Genomic DNA, 16,601 nt, shown 5'->3' with positions numbered 1-16,601 from the left:
AAAATTAAAAAAAAAAATAATAGCCAAAAAGTGGAAACAATCAAAATGTCCATCAAATGGTTAATGGATAAATAAAAGATGGAATATCCAAACAATGGAATATTGGGAATAAAAAGGAATGAAGTCTGATAAATGCTGCAAGGTGGATGAACCTTGAAAACATGCTAAGTGAAAGGAGTTATAAAGGAGCACATGTTACATGATTCCATTTATGTGAAACTTCCAGAATAGGCAAATCTATAGGGACAAAGTAGATTAATGGTTGTCTTTGGTTGGGGGAATAGGGAGGTGATGGTGAAGGGGTGCAGGGTTTCATTTTGGGATGAGGAAGATGTTCTAAAATTGATTATGATGGTTGCACAAATCTGTGAATATACTAAAAACCATTGTATACTTTATTTTTTTTTCCATTGTATACTTTAAATGGGTAAATTGTATGATGTGGATATCCCTTAAAAATACTACTAGAAGCAAAAAAAAAAGTTCTAGTAAATAAGTACTATAAGCATAAGGCTTTACATTAAGATATTTAAAAAAGATGATGGTAGCTCGATGAAATGGGTTGTGAGGACGGTTTGAGACAGCCAAATTGCTGAGATAAAGGCAAATAGTACAAACTTCAGAGGAAATCATGCAAAAGCTATTCTAAGTCCAACCATGTGGCTTAACCAGAGGGAAGACCTTAGGTATAAGGAGTTTCATGGACAATACTGTATTACTCTGTCGTTTGTTGTATTCATTGTTAGCGTACTTGTGTTCAACTGCTGTTGCTTGTTAAAGCAAAAGCATTAATAGGCTGAAGAAAACCACATATGAACCAAAGTAAGTCTGTGCCAAAGTGACATACATAATTTCCCTATTTACAGTTGCATGTAAGCTGATTTATTGGGACGCCTGGGTGGCTCAGTGGTTGGGCGCCTGCCTTTGGCTCTGGGCGTGATCCTGGCGTCCCTGGGAGTCCCACATCAGGCTCCCTGCATGGAGCCTGCTTCTCCCTCTGCCTGTGTCTCTGCCCCCCGCCCCTCCCCGTGTGTCTCATGAATAGATAAATAAAATCTTAAAAAAAAAAAAAAAAAAGATAGCTGATTTGTGTTACAGCAACAAGTGTTGGGTATCAGAATAGATTATATAGGGAGAAAAAAAATCAATCTTCTTTCTTAGGCCCCCAGCCATCTAGTTCCCTCTCTGAAGGCAGTCATTGCTCCCACTATCATGGTGTCCTAATATATTCTAATAGTGTGTACACTGTATAATATGAATGTAGGTTGTATATGTCTAACATGAGTGTCTATTCTGTTTTCTCATCCAAATGAACATGGATTTTATATCCTATCCTGCACTGTTTTTTTCGTATAACCTACCTCTACTGATACTAAGGAAGTTCTCTGTTCTTTTTCTTTTCTTCTTTTTAATGTTAACAGTTAAAGGTTATTTTTCCATTGCATGGTTGTAACAATAATTGGGCTCTGATTTATTCATCTCATTTATTTAACACATTTATTATTTACTGTATGCCAGGAATGGTTCTGGACATTATAGATCAGTACAGGAAACTGACAAAACTCCCACCCTCATTGGGCTTACATTTCAGTTCTTTGTTATTCCAAGGAATGCTGTAGACAAGGATATACTTGTACAAATGTCTTTTTTTTTTTTTTTTTTTTTTTTTACCTGTGGAAGTATATGTGTAGATAAATACTTAGAAATGGAATTACTAAGTCAAAATGTACATGCATTTGTAAAAATTAAGAGTTTTTTTTAGTAGTTTGAGTTTATAGAAAAATTGGAAAGTAACAGGCATTCCCATATATTCCATTGTTCCCCTTCCAACCAGTTCTCTGTATTACTGCTTTAGTTTGTTACATTTATTACAATTAGGGATCCAGTATTGATACATACATACATACATACATACATTCTTATCTGAAGTCTGTAGTCTATCTTAGGGTTCACTCTTTGTGTTGTGCATTCTGTGGGTTTTGACAGATGTGTGTAACCTATATCCATCATTACAGTATCCTACAGAGTAGAATTAAAATCCCCTGTGTTCCACCTATTCATCACTTCCACCCCATAAGGCTTTGGAAACCACTAATTTTCTTATTGTTTCCGTAATTTTACCTTTTCCAAAATGTCATATAATTGAATCATATAATACATAGCGTTTTTAGATTGGCTTTTTTCACTTAGTAGTATGGATTTAAGATTTCTCCATGTATCTTCATGCTTGATAATACATTTCTTTTTTTTAGAGATGAATAATATTCCACTGTCTAGATGTACTAGTTATCCACTCACCTACTGAAGGACAAGTTTTGACAATTATGACTAAAGCCACTATCAACATACATGTGCAGGTTTTTTTGTGGATATGTTTTCAACTAACTGAGTAAATACTAAGGAGCACGATTTCTGAATAGCATAATAATAGTATGTTTGGTTTTGTAAGAAACTGCTTAACTTTTTTTCCCAACTGGCTGTACCACTTTGCAGTCCTACCAGCAGTGACTTGTCATCATTTGGTATTAATGTTTTGGATTTTGGCATTTGTATAGGTGTGTAGTGGTATCTCGTTTCTTTAAGTTTGGAATTCCCTACTGTCAATATGATGTTGACCATCTTTTTATATGCTTTCTTTCTATCTGTATATCTTTGGTGAGGTATCTGTTCAGATCTTCAGTCTATTTTTAATTGTTTTTATTTTTGAGTTTTAAAAGGTCTTTGTGTATCTTGGATACCATTTCTTTATCAGATCTGTGTTTTGCAGATATTTTCTCTCTGTGGCTTGTGTTTTATTCTCTTTTGCAGATTAGAAGTTTAATTTTAATGAAAGTTTACCCGTTTTTTTATTTCATGGATTGTGCTTTTGATTTCATCACCAAACACAAAGGTTTCAACTGTGTTATCTTCTAGGACTTTTATAGTTTTGCATTTTATATTTAGGTCTGTGGGCCATCTTGAGGTTTTTTGCTTTGTTTGTTTTAGAGCAAGGATGGGCAGAGGGGCAGAGTGGGGGAGAGAGAATCCTAAGCAGGCTTTGATGCTCAGCATAGAGCCTGATGCCATGTTTGTTCCCATGACGCTGAGATCATGACCTGAGCAGAAATCAGGAGTCAGATGCTGAGCCACCCAGGTGCCCCATTGAGTTAACTTTTGAAAAAGATGTTAGGTCTGTGTCTAGATTCTTTTTTTTCCTTTATTGTTGTTTTGCATGTGTATATCCACTTGTTCGTCACCATTTGTTGAAAAGGCTGTTTTCCATTGAATTGCTTGTGTTCCTTTGTCAAAGATCAGTTGACTGTATTTGTGTGGATCAATTGGAGACTTTCTGTTCTATTTTCTTTTTATGTGTTTTTTGACTAATACTCCCTGTCTTGATTGATTGTAATCTTATAGTAGATCTTGGATTATAGACAAGCAATGAACAATTAAAATTTGAAATTAAGAGGACAATACTATTTATAGTAGCCCCAATTACTTAGGTATAAATCTAACAAAGTAGGTACAAGATATTAGGAAAGCTACAAAATTCTGATGAAAGAAATCAAAGAACACCTCAATGTATAGAGAGATGATATTCCATGTACATGAATAGGAAGACTCAGTATTGTAAAGATATCAGTGTATCCCAACTTGGTTTATATATTTAGCATAATCCCAGTCAAAATCTCAGTAAGTTATTTTGTGGATACTGATTCTAAAGTCCAGATGGAAAGGTAAAATTACCAGGATAGCTACACAGTATTGAAGGAGAATGATGTCAGAAGATTGATACTATCTGACTTCAAAACTACTTCAAAACTATACTTACTACAAAACTGGTAATCAGGACGGTGTGTTACTGGCAAAAGGATGGACAGATATACCAGTGGAACAAAATAGCTCAACAGGATAGTTCCAATCTCAGTTCTATTTGCTACTACGACATTTTAGGCAAATCATTTCAGTTTTCCTCATCTATAAAATTATTTTAGGGTTTGTATGAAGATTAAGTGAGAGAATACATCTAAAGCAAATAGTGCATTGCCTGAGATATGGTAAGAGCTTGATAAATTTTAGCTATTATACATTTTCTTTATTTAAAAAAAATATATTACGTAAACTCCTCACTCAATCTTGGGCTCCGACTCAAACCCTAAGATCAATAGTCAGCATACTGTACTAACTGAGCCAGCCAGGCACCCCACTGTCGTACATTTTCCTTTCTTTCTTTCTTTCTTTTTATTTTATTTTATTTATTTATTCATGAGAGACAGAGAGAGGCAGAGACATAGGCAGAGGAGAAGCAGCTCCTTGCAGGGAACCTGATGCAGGACTCCCATCCCGGGACTCCGGGGTCATACCTGGAGCCGAAGGCAGACTCTCAACCACTGAGCCACCGGACATCCCTATTGTACATTTTCTAATTTCACCTGATAAGGTTCATAAGAATGTGGCAGAGCAGATATTATTCCCATTTTATAGATAAGAAAATAGGAGTTTCAGGGCCACCTATATTTGACAGAAGTCAAGTGGTTAGATAAATAGCAAAGCTACAATTATGACCTAGTCTAGAATTACTCAGTGATACCTAGGATATTATCAGTATTATCTAGGATAGCAGGAAAGATAATGTCCTCAGAAGAGGTTTTACAAATGTATGAAAACAAAACTAAAATAATAATATAATAATAATAATATAGGCAGCACTTTAATGTACTTTTATCCACAGTGAAAGAAGACTTGTTGACTTTTAATCCTGATAATAAATTAATCTTGGTCAAGATGCATTATCCTTTTGATACATTGCTAGATTTTGTTAACATTTTGTGTAGAGTTTTTTAGGTATATTCATGAATGATACTGTCCTGTGATTTATCTTTCTTTTTCATAATAGTCTTGTCAGGTTTTAGTATCAGAGTTTTTCTGGCATCATATATTGAATTGGGGTATACTTGCTTTTTCCTATTCTTTCTGTTTTTTCTTAAAGATCTTATTTATTTATTCATGAGAGACCAAGAGAGGCACAGGGAGAAGCAGGCTCCCCATGGGGAACCTGATGTGGGACTCAATCCTGGGACTCTGGGATCATGTCCTGAGCCAAAGGTAGACAGACACTCAACCACTGAGCCACCCAGGCATCCCAACTTTTTCCTATTCTATAGAGGAGTTTGTAAAAGATCAGCATTTTTTTCTTGTAATGTTTGCTGTAATTCTCTAATGGAACTATCTGGATCTGGAATCTTAGTGTATGTGTGCAAATTTTTTTTAAAGATTTTATTTATTCATGAGAGACCGAGAGAGAGGCAGAGACATTGGCAGAGGGAGGAGAAGCAGGCTCTCTGCAGGAGCCTGATGTGGGACTCGATCCTGGATTCCGGGATCATGTCCTAAGTCAAAGGCAGGGAAATTTTTTTTTTTTAATTTTTATTTATTTATGATAGAGAGAGAGAGAGAGAGAGGCAGAGACACAGGCAGAGGGAGAAGCAGGCTCCATGCACTGGGAGCCTGACGTGGGATTCGATCCCGGGTCTCCAGGACCGCGCCCTGGGCCAAAGGCAGGCGCCAAACCACTGCACCACCCAGGGATCCCCGGAAATTTTTTTTAGGATTTTATTTTTTTAAGTAATCTCTATACCAAACATGGGGCTCAAACTCAGAACCCCAGGATCAAGAGTTACATGTTCTACTGGCTAAGCCAGCCAGGTGGCCCCTGGAAATATTTTTAATTGTGGATTTCATTTTTTCAGATAGGTAAAGGACTTTTCCGATAATTTTTTTTCAGATAATTTTAAATGTCAGTTCATTTAGATAATCGTTATTAATTTATTAACTGAATTTGTTGTTTGAACTTCATTTAACAGCTACATTTTAGGCTTTAAAAGCTTTTTTTTTTTTTTTTAAGATTTTTATTTATCCATGAGACAGAGAGAGGCGCAGAGACACAAGCAGAGGGAGAAGCAGGCTCCATGCAGGAGCCTGACGTGGGACTCGATCCCGGGTCTCCAGGGTCAGGCCCCAGGCTAAATAAAGGCGGCGCTAAACCACTGAGCCACACAGGCTGCCCCCCGCCCACCCCTTTTTAAGCAAAGCAATGGAGGTTTATTAAGCAGAGATATAGAGAGAGCTCTCAGGAGTGAGAGGCGTCCCCACAGGGCTGCCCTGGGCTTTAAAATCTTAATGCTATATATCACTTAAGGTGTTTTTGTTTTTTTTTTAACTGTGATAAAGTACACATAAGGTTAAATTTACCATCTTAACAATTTTTTGGCGTACAATTCAATAGTATTTAAGTACATTCACATTGTGTACAACTAATCTCCAGAACTCTCTTCATCTTACAAAATTGCACCTCCATCCACTAAGCAGCACTTCCCCATTCTCCCTTTTCTCCAACCCCTGGCAACCACCCTTGTACTTTTTCTGAGTTTGATTACTAAAGGTATTAATAAGGGGAATCATACAGTGTCCTTTGGTGACTGGTTTATTTCATGTAACATAATCTACAGGGTTCATCTGTGTTTTAGGATGTGTCAGAATTTCCTTCCTTTATAAGGCTAGTGTTCTATTATATGTATTACTGCATTTTCTTTATCCATGTATCCATCAGTGGACACTTAGGCTGTTTCCATTTTTTGGCTGTTGTGAATGATGGTGCTATGAGCAAAGGTGTGCAGTTATTTCAACATTCTGCTTTGAATTCTTTTGGATGTGTATCCTGCAGTAGAACTGCTGGATCATATAGTAATTCTATTTTTAATGTTTTGAGGAACCACAATATCGTTTTCCATTTTATATTATTACCAACAAAGGACTTTTCAAATTATATACACTTTTGTGTGTCAGTAAGGTGTATTGCTCTAGTAACTTTTCTGTTTCACCAGATTTATTGACATAATGTTGTACCTTCAGTATCTGTAATGATAGCATTTTTTCCACTTATATGATTTTATCTCCTCTTTTATTATTTTTTTAAAGATTTATTTGAGAGAGAGAGAGGGCACGCACACACTCAAGGTGGGGGGAAAGGGGAGTGCCAGAGGGAGAGGAAGAAAATCTCAAACAGACCCCCTGCTGAGTGTGTAGTCCTACACGGCTGGATCCCACGACCCTGAGATATGACCTGAACTGAAATCAAGAGTTGGAGGTTGACTGAACTATCCAGGCACCCATCCATCTGGAGTTTGTCAATTTTATTTATCTTTTCAAATAATTTTCAAAATATCGAATTTGTACTTTGTTTTCTTATTGATCCTTTTATTATTTTATATTTTTCATCTGTTCTTATCCTTATATTGTACTTTAAATTTATGTTATTGGAGCGCCTGGGTGGGCATTCAGTTAAGAGTCCAACTTTTTTTTTTTTTAAGATATTTTATTTATTTATTTATTTATTTATTTATTTATTAGAGAGTATACAGATGAGAAGAGGAGCAGAAGGAGAAGGACAAGCAGACACGATGCTGAGTGTGGAGCCTGACACAGGGCTGGCTCAGTCTCACAACTCTGAGATCATGACCTGAACTGAAATCAAGACTCAGAGGCCTAACCAACTGAGCTACCTAGGTGCCCCAAAGCATCCAGTTCTTAGTTTCCGCACAGGCACAAGTCATGGGATCAGCCCCACATGGGGCTCTGTGCTCAGCCTGGAGTCAGCTTAAGATTCTCACTCCCGGGCAGCCCAGGTGGCTCAGCGGTTTAGCACCGCCTTCAGCCCAGGGTGTGATCCTGGAGACCCGGGATCAAGTTCCGCATCGGGCTCCCTGCATGGAGCCTGCTTCTCCCTCTGCCTGTGTTTCTGCCTCTCTATCTCTGTGTCTCATGAATAAATAAATAAATAAATAAATAAATAAAATCTTTAAAAAAAAATAAAGATTCTCACTCCCTCTCTCAGTGCCCCCCACACACACACACACATACTTTCTCTCTAGAATAAATAAATCTTTAAAAAATTAAATTTATATTGTTGTTTGATCTCACACTCTTTAGGTCTGGTTTGTGCTTGCTCATGCTCATCTGGGTTTATATGATTGCTCTCCCTATTTTCTACCCCTTCTAAAACAACTTTCCAGAAATAACCAATTGTTTTTGGTGTATCTATTTAAATGAGGAGAGTGAGTTAGGGAGAAAAAAGTTGAAGCATTAGAAATGTCTTTCATCACTAGGCTTCAACCATTATCAGCTATACTTAAAATTCTAATATATGCTGATTGGCAAGATTATCAAACACAGCTTATAACAATGTTACTTTTTTTCCCTCTTCCTGGCAGGACCCGTTGGGGCCCAGCCCCTACTCATGGTGCCCAGAAGACCTGGCTATGGCACCATGGGCAAACCCATTAAATTGCTGGCTAACTGTTTTCAAGTTGAAATCCCAAAGATTGATGTCTACCTCTATGAGGTAGACATTAAACCAGACAAGTGTCCTAGGAGAGTGAACAGGTAAGAATCACTAAATCATGGAAATTATTTTGCTATTTGCTTTAGTAATTACGTTTATTTTTCATATTTAATAACAGTGCTAATGTTTTAACAGTTTGACCAGAAACAGGTGATAATTTGTTTTGAAATTGTACATGATGTTGGGAAAAATCTACAGTCTTCTCATTATATCATGAGGTCACATGTTTTCTCTGTGATAAGAGAGATCCAAGTCCTTTTTATATGCTCTTGAAATAAGACTAAGCATCTGTTCCATTGCTATCAGGTAATATAGCAGTGCTTTCATTTTTCCTCCCCTCTCCACTCCCACCTTACTTATGATGGGATGGTAGCAGTAGTGGGTAGAGCTAGAGGTTTCATGTTTCATGCATTTTGTTCTGATCCTTAATTTCTGACTTTTCTCATTCTCATATAGGAACCAAGTACATATGTATATAAAGATTTTATCAATCTGCTTTCAGTAAGCTGATTCTCTCACCTCCCCCAAATAATGTGTGTGTGTGTGTGTGTGTGTGTGTGTGTGTGATTGTGGTTTGGGTAAATAAGGGAATATAAAAGGAATTTATGACATGATGTACACCATGAAAGAAGTTTTAAAGAACAAAGACAAATCATTGTATGGACAAAAAACATTTAGAAAACAGTGATGTTCGGGATCCCTGGGTGGCTCAGCGGTTTAGCGCCTGCCTTTGACCCAGGGCACAATCCTCGGGTCCCAGGATCGAGTCCCGCATCGGGCTCCCGGCGTGGAGCCTGCTTCTCCCTCCTCCTGTGTCTCTGCCTCTCTCTCTCTCTCACTATCATGAATAAATAAATAAATAAATCTTAAAAAAAAAAAGAAAACAGTGATGTTCAACTTAGTATTTTGGTTTGTACTATCAAATACCCCAGCCTTTTCCTATTCAATAAATATTATTAAGAGTCTTCATTTAAGACGTAGGTGGTTCTTTTAAGAAATTCGTAATTTAGATAAGACACAAATACAAAGTGAATGAGCACTAAGGCGCTTTGCGATAGCATGTAAAAACAAATAAACCACCATATGAATGTTATGATTAATGTGGAGTACAGAATTCATACTGAGATCACACCCCTACTATAAAATTTATTTAGCTTCAGTGCCCTACAGAATGACATCCCAAATTTAGCATTCCCTTCATAATTTGGCTCTAATCTATAGCCTTTTCCATACTCTGCAGCTCTTACCTAGAATGCCTTCTCTGCCCTTGTCTATCTGGCAAACTTCTGTTATTTTTCAAGGCATACCTTTTAAAAAAAATTATTTGAGAGAGACAGCAAGTGAGAGAGCATAAGCAGGGGCAGAGGGAGAGGGAGAGGTAGGCTCCCCGTTGAGCAGGGAGCCTGAAGCAGAGCTTGATCCCAACACCCTGGGATCATGACCTGAGCTGAAGACAGATACTAAACCAGCTGAGCCACCCAGGCACCCCCAAAATGTTTTTTTTTTTTAACTCTGTAGTCAGAGGTAATTCATTCTTCTGTGACCCTACAGTATTTGATGTATACTCCTGTTACAGTATTTTTAATGTATTATGGTTACTTGTTGCTTCCCTCTTCTCCCAGTATAACATCTTCATGAAAAGGAATACTCTTTTTTGTTACCTTTGTAGCCCTGTTATTAGCTTGATGATTGGCACATAATACTCAGTAAATGAAAGGCTTATAAAAGTAAAATGAAATGGGCATGATGGTAGAGGACAGAAAGAGAACTGGACATTATAAAGAGCTATGTATGCCTAGACAGATTTTCAGTGCCCTACGCTTCTCTCCTACAGTCTGTAGTCTAGTTGTTGTCTTGCACTCATTCCTCTCTCTTGGCTGTGTTACTGCTAGCCATCATCCCTGTATGGGGACCTATCTTCATGCTGTACTTTCAGATTCACTTTTTCTTGTTTCTCAAAATTGGGGTGTTTCAAATTTTGTTCTCAAAATTTGTAAATGTAAAGGATAATCCTGACTCTTCTGGGTTTTTTATTTTATTTTTAGATTTTAAAAATTTGAGAGAGTGAGTGAGCACATAAGCAGGGAGAGTGGCAGAGGGAGAAGGAGAAGCAGGCTCCCAGCTAAGTGGGGAGCCTGATGTAGGGCTCTGTCCCAGGACCCTAGGATCATGAGCTGAGCCAAAGGCAGACATTTAACTGACTGAGCCACCCAGGCACGCCCTGATCCTTCTGTATGGTGTTTACATTTTTAAAAGGCATTTGTTGGGGCACCTGGGTGGCTCAGTCATTTAAGCATCCAACTCTTGTTATCAACTCAGGTCTCAATCTCAAGATCATGAGTTCAAGTTCCACGTTGGGCTCCATGTGGAACCTACTTTAAAAAGGGGGGAGGGATCCCTGGGTGGCGCAGCGGTTTGGCGCCTGCCTTTGGCCCAGGGCGCGATCCTGGCGACCTGGGATCGAATCCCACATCGGGCTCCCGGTGCATGGAGCCTGCTTCTCCCTCTGCCTGTGTCTCTGCCTCTCTCTCTCTCTCTGTGACTATCATAAATTAAAAAAGAAATTTAAAAAGGGGGGGGGCATTTGATAGGATGCCTAAGGCAGATATTTCTTTTTTTTTGAAGATTTTATTTATTAAAGAGCATGAGTGGAGGGAGAGAAAAAAATCTCTAGCAGACTCTGTGCTCAGCGTGGAGCATGACGTGGGGCTTGATCTCATGACACTGAGATCATGACCTGAACTAGAACCAAGAGTCAGATGCTTAACTGACTGAGCCACTGAGGAACCCCTAAGGCAGATATTTCTGACATGAATTCCTTACCTACTGCCTTTTGCCCTTGCTCTGCTCAAAAGAATCGCCCCTAATTTTAGCATTATATAGTAAAGGATTATTGTAGGCTATTTATTAAGTAGGAGAATTATATGATGAAAATGTAGGAAAATAAAACTGCTTTAAAGACAAAATGTGTTGAAATTGCAGACTAATGGGAGATGGAGGCTTGGGGTTTACAGGGATGTCAGCTGAGGGTCTTTTTTGTTTTTCAGAAGAGTTCTAAGGGACTAATAACAGAGGCAGTAATATTAGGTAAAAAGGAACCAAATTATTTATTAGATTTGTTCCTTCTCCTATCTAACTTATTTTTGATAGGGGTAAGGGAGTTATTTGTGTATTATGAAAGTACATATGAAATTGGGGTATTTGGCTGGCTTAGGCAGTAAAGCATCCAACTCTTGATCTTGGGGTTGTGTGTTTAAGCCCTATGTTGGGTGTGGAACCTAATACAAAAAAAAAAAAGGAAAAAAAATAAAAAAAATAAAGGAAAGAAAAAATTAATTAGTATAACATTTCACATGTAGATGCTCAGTGTGTTACTTAAGTTTGGGAGCAAAATATATGTAATAAATTGTTGTATATATTCTGGTTTTTAATTTATGATCCTGTTGACTTCCCTTATTATATTTTGTCTTCAGGTTGCTTTGTTTTGTTACATTGTTTGCCAATAGAAGTAAAGGATCTGTAATTTAGATGTTTCCATGTGGAAATTTTTATTCTGTATCTTTTGAATTTTCATAGGAGCTATAGGATTTCTTTGAGAATCTTAAAATGACATAAATCAGTTTTCTACTTGGTTAATAATATGGACTTGATTTTATGTCAACATCTGCAAAACTTGCTCTCTTTATTCCTTCAAAAGGCTAGCTTTTATCTTCGCTTTTTGCAATATTATTGCATAACTAGTTAAAATTGTTGCTGGGCTTCTGAATTGGTTCAGTTCCTACACTTCAATGGCTAGAGCTCAAGAAGTTAGAAGAAACTAGCTAGAACTTGACAATTCCTATTCCATATTAGCTAAACAGTTATGGGCTAAATGCCCCAGTATTTAAATCAACACGTAGGAGGTTTTTCTTGTCCATATGCCACATGCTCAAATATTTGGCACCATGGCATTAATCATAATAGTAGACTGATGGGTTGTAGCCAAACAAGTTTCCACTTTAGTCAGAGGAGTTTTCTTGGACAAAATACCCAGGAAATGCTTGTGAGTCATTTTGTGAGTCAACTTCTCTACTTCGGATTTTCTGTCTGTTGCTTGTTTTGTCCTTTCCTCACCCCTTTAGGATATGTATGTGTATTGTTTTTTGGCCAATAAGATTTTGATTGAAAATGATCATTTGGTAAGAGAGCATGTTTGTTAAGCAAATTTTGAATGTTTCTGGTTTTTTTTTTTTTTAACAAGTGAATGACCTCAATAACTAAAATCCAAATATTTTTAGAACTATTATGACCTAGAGTATAAATTCCATAACTTGAAGATTTGTGCTGATTTATCCAACTGCTAGTATGTATGAGGATAAACCTTAAGAAGGTTGTTAGGTACTTACTCAAAATCATTAAGTAGTATCATAGATACTTGGGAAAAATTGTATAAAATCATGATTATAATTGCAAGATCTATTTTAAACAAGAATAAAGATTTGAAGGAATCATGAAATAGTATGAGATTGTGGCTGAATTTTTTTGGTTCAGTTTTCTTTTATAAATGAAACATCTTATAGTCGTATTGTGGTTATTGTTACTATCATGATTTGTGATAGAGTGCAAAATATTTGTGCATATTGCATACAGTTGTAATACTGATGATTGAATTTTAAAGTTTTTTTTTTAATTTTTATTTATTTATGATAGTCACACAGAGAGAGAGAGAGGCAGAGACATAGGCAGAGGGAGAAGCAGGCTCCATGCACCGGGAGGCTGACGTGGGATTCTATCCCGGGTCTCCAGGATTGCGCCCTGGGCCAAAGGCAGGCGCCAAACCACTGCACCACCCAGGGATCCCTGATGATTGAATTTTAGAAGGAAAAAATAAATTATATTGATTCCATTTTGACTTTTTTTAAGATTTTATTTATTTATTCATGAGAGACATGGAGAGAGAAGCAGATACACAAGCAGAGGGAGAAGCAGGCTCCATGCAGGGAGCCCAATGCGGGACTCGATCCCGGATCTCCAGGATCACGCCCTGGGCCAAAGGCAGGTGCCAAACCGCTGAGCCACCAGGGATCCCCTCCACTTTGACTTTTAAATGGAAATCTCAGTTTAGAGTGTTAGAAGCAACTCCCTTTCTGCTGTTATCAGGAATGTCATTGGCATAGTGTTGTAAATAGGTAATATGCCAAGAGAGGGACATACTCTTTAAAAATAATTTCACTTATGAAATTCACATACTATGCAATTCACTCATTTAAAGTGTGCAGTTCAGTGGGTTTTAGTATATTCAAAGAGATGACATACAGCCATCACCACAATCAAATTTTAGAGCATTTCATCCTTCCAAAAAGAAATCCCACTAGGAGTGCCTGGGTGGCTCCATTGGTTAAACAACTGCCTTTGGCCCAGGACATGATCTCAGGGTTCTGGGATCAAGCCCTGTGTTGGGCTCCCTGCCCAGTGGGGAGTTTGCTTCCTCCTCTGACCCTCCCCCTTGCTTGTTTGCTTGCTTTCTCTCTCAAATGAATAAATAAAATTCTAAAAAAAAAAACAAAACTATTACTCCTTAGTAGTCACTCACCATTGCCTCCCCACTCCCTTTCCATAACCCTGCCAACCACTAATCTACTTTCTGTCTCTGGATTTTGCCCTTTCTGGGCATTTCACATAAATGGAATCATGTAATACCTAACCATTTGTGTGAAGTGACTGCTTTCACTCCACATGTTTTCAAGGTTCATCCACGTTGTAGCATGTATCAGTACTTCCTTTTTATTACTGAATAATATTTTGTATGGATATTTTGTTTATTAAGTTATCAGTTGGTTGATGTGAGTTTGCACTTTGGGGCTGTTATGAATAATGCTATGAACATCTGCGTACAAGGTTTTGTGTGGACATGTGTTTTCATTTCTTTTGGGTGTATCACTAAGAGTGGAATGATTTGATAACTCTGTTTTTAACTTTTGTGAAACTGCCATGCTCTCTTCTACTCTGGCTGCATCATTTTACATTCCCACTAGCAGTATGTGATGATTCAAGCATCTCCACATCCTTACCACCATTTGTTATCTGTCTCTTATTATAGCCATCCTAGGAGTTTTAAGTAGTATCTCATTGTTACTTTGATTTGCATTTCCCTGATGGTTGATGTTGGGCATGTTTTCATGTACTAATTGGCTGTTTGTATATCTTTGGAGAAATGTCTCTTCAGGTCCTTTGCCCATTTTTAAGTTGGGTGATTTGTCTTTTTGTTATTGAGTTCCAGGAATTCTTTATTGGTATACTTAAAAGTCCCTTATCAAATGTAATGATGTGCAAAAATGTTCTTCCTCTCTGCCTGTTGCCTTTTATTTTCTTGATGGTGACCTACACATTTTTTATTTTGATTAAGAACAATTAATTTTTTTTTTGCCAGTGGCCTTTTGGTGTCATACCTATAGAGGAGTATATTTCTGATTAAAATGCTTTAGAGAACATAACCCAGAAAACATTGCTGATGAAAATCAAAGTGTAGTTTTGAGTTATCTTAGGGAAACTGTGCCATGTGTAGTATATGTCAGTTAACGAGCAAGTTTTATTTTCCTTGTTAGTTAATCACTTGGAAGATAGGAAAGCTGACATGATTATTTTAGATTTCAAAAACTCTTCTGAGTAGCATCTAAATAAATTACTCAGTAGTAATTAGTCTTCTAACTAATATTTCTGCAATATATTTGAAGTTCAAAGATACTTCTATAAATAAATATATTCCTAAAAATCAGGGGTTTATTCTTAACATCTATCCATGTGTTTAGATTTCATGGTGTCTGAGCTAAATAGTAGAATAGAAGAATAAATAGAGTGGACATAGCAAAATTATGACATGTTTATGTAACAGAAATAGGCCAGTATAAATAGAGCAGCTCGTCTGAAAATTAGCCAGGGAGTAACTTATGAAGGGTTTTTTTTTTTTTTTTTTTAAGATTTACTTATTGATTTGAGAGAGAGCCGGGGGGCAAGGGGGTTGGAGAGAGAGAGAGAATATCTCAAGCAGAGTCTCTGCTGAGGGGAGCTGGATGCAGGGCTCAATCTCATGAACTGAGCTGAAATCAAGAGTTGGACATTCAATAGACTGAGCCACCCAGGCACCCCACTCCAATGAAGGGTCTTAAATCCATGCTAAGGCTTGTGAATTCAGAAACAGTGGAGAGCCATTGGAGGTTTAGGGCAAATGAGGAACGTCTATATTTAAAAGCATAACTAATGGCAGTGTGGTGAATAAATTAGAAAAGAGAAAGACCAGGGACACCTGGGTGGCTCAACGGTTGGGTGCCTACCTTCGGCCCAGGGCATGATCCTGGAGTCCTGGGATTGAATCCTGCATCGGGCTCCCTGCATGGGACCTGCTTCTCCCTCTGCCTGTGTCTGCCTCTCTCTCTGTGTCTCTCATGAATAAATAAATAAAATCTTTAAGAAAAGAAAAGAGAAAGACCAGAGTCTGGAGAACATTGGGAAGGCTGTTTGCAGTAGTCTAGATCAGTGGTCTTTAAATCTTTGATTATTCATCCCCATTAAAATATGTTTGACCGTGGACTGAACAATAAGTAAATAAATGTATATGTACACATATTTGGAGTTTTTAAATTTATAGAAATATACTTACTATTCTAACATATAACTATAGAAAAAGGCAGGAAAATATTTTGAAATAAACTATTTAAAAATATATTTAATAATTTGAAATTTTCAGTTACCAACAATCTGATTGAATATATGCCATGCACTTGAGCTAAGTTGCAACGTGGTAAAAATGAGTTACACTGTTGATTGTTAATTGAAGTGTAGTTGATATATAATGTTGTATCAGTTTTAAGTATATAACATAGTGATAAGACAACTCTATACATTATGTTGTATTCGTCAAGATAAGTGTAGTTTGCTACCATAATGTTGCTACAGTACACTGTTAACTCTTTTATGTTGCAGAAGTCCTGTTATTCTCTTAGGGTTCCAGGTGTACCATATGTTACACCTGATCATCTGACATGGGCTAAGTAAGATACCAGTGTCAATCCATATTCACAAGTGTTAGTAAATCTTAATTTCTAATTACTAGATGAAAATTAAATATACTTTTTTCCCCTCGTACTCTAGCATACCCCCTAGCATCTCTGACCCCTACTTTTCTAGATTAGAAGTAGTGTTTTCTAGGACTTAACTAACAGCAGTGGCAGTGGGGATAAAGGGA

At 37.3% G+C, this 16,601-nt stretch overlaps 1 protein-coding gene and 1 long non-coding RNA gene across 4 annotated transcripts in view; one reads left to right on the top strand and one right to left on the bottom strand.

The window, feature by feature from the left end:
* AGO3 (argonaute RISC catalytic component 3) overlaps positions 1–16,601 on the top strand; it is a 119,178-nt gene that overhangs the window by 17,576 nt on the left and 85,001 nt on the right. Inside the window, exon 2 of one of the 2 annotated variants that reach the window (XM_077844777.1) lies at positions 8,250–8,421. In XM_077844777.1, coding sequence (XP_077700903.1) covers positions 8,250–8,421 — 172 coding nt within the window. Of the gene's footprint in view, positions 1–8,249; positions 8,422–16,601 lie in introns of those variants that run through there. The other variant, XM_077844778.1, reaches the window with a different exon arrangement.
* The window catches only part of LOC144281893 (uncharacterized), a 65,723-nt gene that overhangs the window by 3,276 nt on the left and 45,846 nt on the right, over positions 1–16,601 (bottom strand). The window lies entirely within an intron of this gene.

Source organism: Canis aureus, chromosome 13, assembly GCF_053574225.1.
Source record: "Canis aureus isolate CA01 chromosome 13, VMU_Caureus_v.1.0, whole genome shotgun sequence".
NCBI lineage: Eukaryota > Metazoa > Chordata > Mammalia > Carnivora > Canidae > Canis > Canis aureus.
Note: the sequence above shows the minus strand (reverse complement) of the source record. Positions and strands in the feature narration are given on the sequence as shown.